The sequence below is a fragment of the Corapipo altera genome, unplaced genomic scaffold, assembly GCF_003945725.1.
Source record: "Corapipo altera isolate COAL_440 unplaced genomic scaffold, ASM394572v1 1, whole genome shotgun sequence".
NCBI lineage: Eukaryota > Metazoa > Chordata > Aves > Passeriformes > Pipridae > Corapipo > Corapipo altera.
In genome coordinates this window covers 33,835,188-33,841,187 of record NW_020884873.1, presented here as the reverse complement: position 1 = coordinate 33,841,187, position 6,000 = coordinate 33,835,188, and the positions used below count along the sequence as shown (strand labels likewise).

Below are 6,000 nucleotides of genomic sequence, written 5' to 3'. Positions count from 1 at the left end.
GGCGGGGCAGGGCCGGCGGGGCAGGGCCGGCGGGGCAGGGCCGGCGGGGCAGGGCCGGCGGCAGCGAGGGCAGCGTGGGTCTGCGGCTGCCTGCTCGCAGACCTCTGGGGTCCCGCCCGTCTGCTCTGGAGGGGTTCGCGCAGGTTTTCGCGCAGCTCCGCTGCTATGCGAGACGGGTTTGTGTGTCTGTGTGTGAAGGTGTGAAGGTGCTCGCGGGCTGCCCTTCTCGCAGCGCCTGCCCGGCCCCCGCCGTCGGGCAGCACGGAGGGGTCGAGGGTTTCGCGGCGAGTTTGGTTTGGGTACGCCTGAGTTGAGGCGTGTTGATGCGGGCAGATTTCTGTCAGATACGCTCCAGACCAGTTTGGTAATGGATACGGCTGGGTGCTGGGTGCTTGTTACAGTCACGGAATCGTCACAGAACGATTGTCTCGGAAGGGACCTTTAAAGGCCGTCTAGTCCAACCCCCTGCAGTAAGAAGGGCAGCTTCAATGAGATCAGGTTGCACAGACTCGTGTCCATTCTGACCTTGAGTGTTTCCAGAGATGAGGTATCCACCACCTCTCTGGAGTGTTCTACAGACGTCCTCTCTGAGTCTTACTTTTCAGGATGAGACCATGGGCAGTTTCCCCGCTGGGGAAACGCTTGGGATAGCACCTGCTGTGGGCCATTGCTGGACGCTGCCTGCCGCGGCTCCGGAGCTGCCACAGACCAAAAAGAAAGGCCTGGGAGGAGGCTGGGAGACCTGCCCGGCCACTCCTCAGTCACACGGGGCCCGATCCTGCTTCCACGAGAATCCCAGAGAATTTCCGTACTTACTTTGCTGTGGGTTGGCTCTGGTCCCCTGTCACATAATTCTGAAGTGAGCTGTGGCTGTACATGGCTGGGCTATAAGGCAGCTGCATTTCCTCCCTCCCGTCATGGGGTGAACAAAACAATTAGTATTTGTGCATGAAACCCTTCTGACATAAAATCTTGTGACTGCCATTTCTCTGTTTTCTATATTTGAACTGGCCGGAAGATTGTTTAAATGTATCTCATGGACAGTTTACAACATGAATTATTTCCTGCCCTTGAAAAGTCATGGTTTTAAAATATCTGACAAGTTTATTACAATGAAATGTCACATTCCTCAAACAAGTCATCAAAAGAACAATTTTTTAGCAATGACTGGTTTCCAGCATTCACTATTCAGAAATGTTGCAGAGTCTGATTTTGTTTTGAATAAAATAAATAGAAAAAGCCTACATGTTTGCTCTGCCTAACATTGCTGGGTGTTCCAGGCAGGATTTCTGCTATCTAGTTGCGGTCCTAAGGTTTCTTCCTTAGTATCTCTGTATTTGTGACCACTTAGATTGCTACCCCCCAAGTAGCTCTCAGTTGGGTATCTAAAGCAGCTGTGAATGCCCCTCATAAAAATCCCCCTTCCCTCTCATTTTGTAGCATATAAAATGGTTTCACCGAATACTATGTAATATATATCAAAATGGTAGGGGATGGTGTATCGGAAAAGGGCTAAACATACCAAGAAAAGTGCATGTAGAATTGTGTTCCCATGTGGTGGTCTTATAAAATTTCAATTATTGTTTTTTCTGGGACTGTATCTTAACATTTTTGATGTTTTAATTTGTTCTCATCTTTTTTTTTTCTTTTTTTTTTTTTTCTTCCCTACTCAGCTCTTGCCCCTGTTCTTTGCCTCTGGTTTTGTTGGTGAGGATATCACAGTGATGTCTGCATTCAACCTGCTGCATTTGGTGACAAAGAGCCAGCCAGTGGCCCTGCGAGCCTGTGGGCTTCCCTCAGGTTGAATGGGTGCTGCTTGTTGTGTCATGCGTAATGAAGGCCCTTGTAGGAATGGGTGTCTCTGCTGCAGGAAACAATGTGCTATGAGTTGCTGTGGTTTGTTTAAATTTTCCTTTGAACTAGAAGTTTATTTGCCTTTTTTTTTTGGATAAAAGTCACTGGCTTGAGTGAGGGGTTTCATATCTGAGATTTCAAGAAGTTTGGAAATGCTAACTTCCTTGTCCAAAATATTGTCTCTTAAATTTTATATTATTTTCCTCATTCTTGGCAAAAATGGTGAAATATTTTATTAAATGCCATTTCTACTTTTAAAAAGATGCATAAAAGAATTTAGGATGTTGATTGCTATTAAATCATAGGACTTAAAAACATTTCCCAAAATCTTTAGTAGTATACTGTAGTTACACTCCATGTGTTTCTTTTCACATTTTTATTATAAATCAAATGTGTTGTACTGAAATTTATGTACAAAAAGTGTGCAGATTTTAAAAGTTAATTCTTTTATTCCTCTGACAGCATATTCCTTAGTTACGTGACACTTCTCTACATAACTAAATGGAAACATGCAATTTAATGCCCAGATGCAGCTGTACTTCTCATGTAAGGTCCAGGTTTGTCCATTAAGTCTGGAAAGGCTGCCATAAGACCTCATCTCCATGAGTTCGTTATTGATGAAAACCTTGAACCTAAGTATTTTGTGTTTCACTGGAACAGCAAGCGTATCCGTAATGTTCACATAGTATTGTGAGTGTACATGGTTATGTGGGAGAAAATAAAAGCTGCACTGAGCTAATTTTAAACATGACTAAGAATTTTCTTGACACCCAAATAAAAAAGATACAGCCCTGGCTGATCAGTGTTTGAAGCCTCAAAAAAGAACCAGCTTGGGTGTTGTGCTACATTCACAACTGGTTCATAAGGCTGCAGAATGTTATGAGCAGTTTTTCCCAGAGCTGGACTTAGCAAGCATATGGAGATGATGTTTTAAAGATTTTTTTCAGTGATAAGAGATCAATTTTCAAGCTGATGGATTTTTTTCTAAAGCTGATTACACTTTATTTGAACTAAATCTGAGTCCAATTTTTGCAGCATTTGTGTTCTGTTTCCCCCACATGTGCACAAAACTCCCATTAACCTTGATAGGAGCTGCAAACACATATTGAGGAAGAGAGAGAATAACCCACATTGTGTCAGCTTGACCTTGGTTTCCCGTTATATTTGCCGCTGAGCCAGATTTAAACCCCTAAAAATATAGGGTAAGCAAATTTCCTTAGTCCTTATTTTGTACCTTTTGATGTGTGCTCATGTTGCCAGTGTCTACCTTAAAATGGGGACACTCAGCCTTCTGGCCATTTTATTCCCACTCTGAAAAGGAGATCCCAAGTTGGTCAGCTAGAAACACACAGAGCCCATGGGAGGTTTTGCTGTTGTGTACCTATTTGCAAAGCATTGCATTATCTGTTTTGTCAAATTGTTTTTCTGTCATAATCCAGTAGTCACATTTTGGAATTAAAAAGTTAACACTACTGTTTATTCCCTTTGATCCCTAACTGTGCAACCATTAACAGACTGAGTTCCACTGACTACTTTATAGATATATATAGAGAGAGGGAGATTTATATATAATAAACCTAAATTCATCTGCTAACAGTGGAATAATATACAATCACATATCTTACATATTTTAAGAGTAATCTAAATTCCCCAGATGCTTATAAAGTAATATAGGCTTGTTTTGCCTTTGGTTTGGTTTTTTTGTGTGTGGTGTATTTAGAGGGTTGCAAGTAAATGGTATAGCATGTATCGAATAAAACATGGGAATGAGACGTAGAGCCAACATCTGCTTAAATGCCACAATGCCCTGTGACTTTGACTTCTGAATATACATAAAATACCCCAAGTTCTCATGATTTTTTTATAACATAACACTTTGAATTAGTACTTTTCCCACCATCCAGATCTGTGTGAATTGCAGTCTTTCAGCCATACCACCATGCCATGTGTCCACTGAGTCTGGGACGGTGTGGAGCTTGGCTGCCTTCTAATTCAGTGGCAAATTCCATATGGGATGAGACTTTTGAACCTTCTGGAACCCCTGCCCACACAGCGTAAAGGAGCGAAGTGCCAGCAGAGCAGCAAATGGGGCTTTCAAACAACATTTTAAACTCTATGCAGTTAAATATTTGCAGGACAAGGACTTGAATGAAAGTATCATTTCAATTTCTGTGCTTGGAATGATACCTCTGTCCTTTCTGTAAGAGACAAAGTAACACAATGCAGTATTTAATTTATATTTAATATGTAGTTGTAGATCAGAAATAAGTGAGATTTCCCCCTCCAAAAAATTAAATTAATGAAATACCATTGGGAGGTATTTTAGAACAGAGATGACCTGTCTCTTCTTTGAAACACTATTTTGTAAGCATGCATGAGTTACATGGGATCACTTGTGCTAGTGAGGTGTTTTTACTTGCTCTTTTTCTGTTTGTATATTAGCACCTGGAGTGCAGGTCTGTTCTTCCAAATTGTATTTTAAAAATACTTTTTTGTCTGAAGTTAGGACTAAACGTTTCAATGTGTGCAAACCTAGTGCACTGTTTGCTCATAACCTTTTTTTATAGACAAAATGGCAAATCCGAGCAGGAGCAGGCACTCCCAGTAGATGGCACTAGGCATTTGCTGTTATGCGTGCCCAGGGCTATATGAAAAGCTTCCCATTTAGGAGTTATTCACACAGAAAGTACACCCTGAGACCTTAGGAACATTTACAAGTCTTTTAAGAAAAGTGTGAGCACTGGGAAGAATCACATCACTCTATGCTCGTACACAGACTACCATCGCATTGATTCAAGGTTTCTTCATTGCCAGTAATGATTACAGTTCTGTTGTGTGATGTAGAAATGTTGCTCCTTGAGCCCACTTTAATAAAAGTTGAATGCTCTGAATTTCTTTGGAAATCTACGATGCACTCAGCCCCTGCTGGGATTTAGTTTACAGAAATTCAGTCTTAAAAACAAAAACAAACAACAAACCACTTCAAAACCACAACAACGCCCATCAAGTGTTTAATGTAAAAACTACTTCAGCTGCTTTAATGCATACCAAGAAGCAACTGATACGAATAATGATTATGCAGATTCCATGTACATGTTTTCTGAAGCAGACCACCAACCTATAAAGTAAAAAGATAGCTTATTTTGCTTTGCTGTGTCTTTTAATTATTATGGGTTCTCATTTCTTGAAAAGATCCTTTATTTCTTTAACACTTTGAATGTTGTGCTGCTTACATCACATTTTTGCATGCGATAATTTGGCTTTTCCTCTCCTGTAGATCAAAGAAAATTATGGTGCTTGTAAAATTAAGTAAAAGTAGTGATGAAGAAACTACGGGGGTAGACTTAGGGTTGATTTATTTTTTTTTTCTGCATAATAAAGTCGTAGGTAATATTAATTCTTGTGAAGTGTTTAATTACTAAAATAACTACTGGTAGGAAACCATACTTTCTTAGGTATAGATGAAATTACAATGCATCTGTATGAAGATGGTGCTGGGCATATGGTGTAAGTCTTTATTAAGTAAATATCTATAGTATATTTTTTAATAACTTGTTTTATTAAATATTTGTTAATACTTAATTTCAATATAATATCTTTTCATAAAATTGAAATGAATAATGAAGACAAAATTACTGGGTCTCAAAATTGGACTTTTATTAGTAATCTTTTAACATAAAGGATTACTTTCAGGAGCAGATCTTCTAAACGTTTATGTGCATTTGTTCCTCCGAACTCTCAAACTGCTCATGTCAGTGAAATTATCTGTGTGCATAATGTTTGCCAGATATGGCTTTAACAACAAAAAGTCTAGAAAAGACCTTATTCTTGTGTGTTTCAAATGTAGTAGTTGTTGTCAAACTTTGTGTGACTTAAGTATGTCTAAATGTTTCATTTGGTATGTTTCTATGTTCAGAGATATCATTTCCATAATGTATAACTTCCCCATAGTTTACCGTAATGTGTATCACCAGAGATGTACTACTACGGATGTCTGTTCACATGGTTTGAATGAAAATAAAAGTAAGACTAATATTGTGTAGCATAAACCACCAGTATGGCTATGGTTAAATGCCTGTCGGTGTTTTCATTATAAATCCCTATTTTCTGGGGTTTATATCTTGAATATAAAAATTTGCTCTGTGT

General features: G+C 39.7%; 1 protein-coding gene across 3 annotated transcripts in view; it reads left to right on the top strand.

Moving 5' to 3' along the window:
* Nucleotides 1-43: 43 nt before the first annotated feature.
* The window catches only part of MSRB3 (methionine sulfoxide reductase B3), an 88,782-nt gene continuing 82,825 nt past the window's right edge, over nt 44-6,000 (top strand). Inside the window, exons 1-2 of one of the 3 annotated variants that reach the window (XM_027657091.1) lie at nt 44-198; nt 1,674-1,800. In XM_027657091.1, coding sequence (XP_027512892.1) covers nt 166-198; nt 1,674-1,800 — 160 coding nt within the window. In that variant the 5' untranslated portion in view covers nt 44-165. Of the gene's footprint in view, nt 199-1,673; nt 1,801-6,000 lie in introns of those variants that run through there. The other 2 variants (XM_027657101.1, XM_027657081.1) reach the window with 2 other exon arrangements.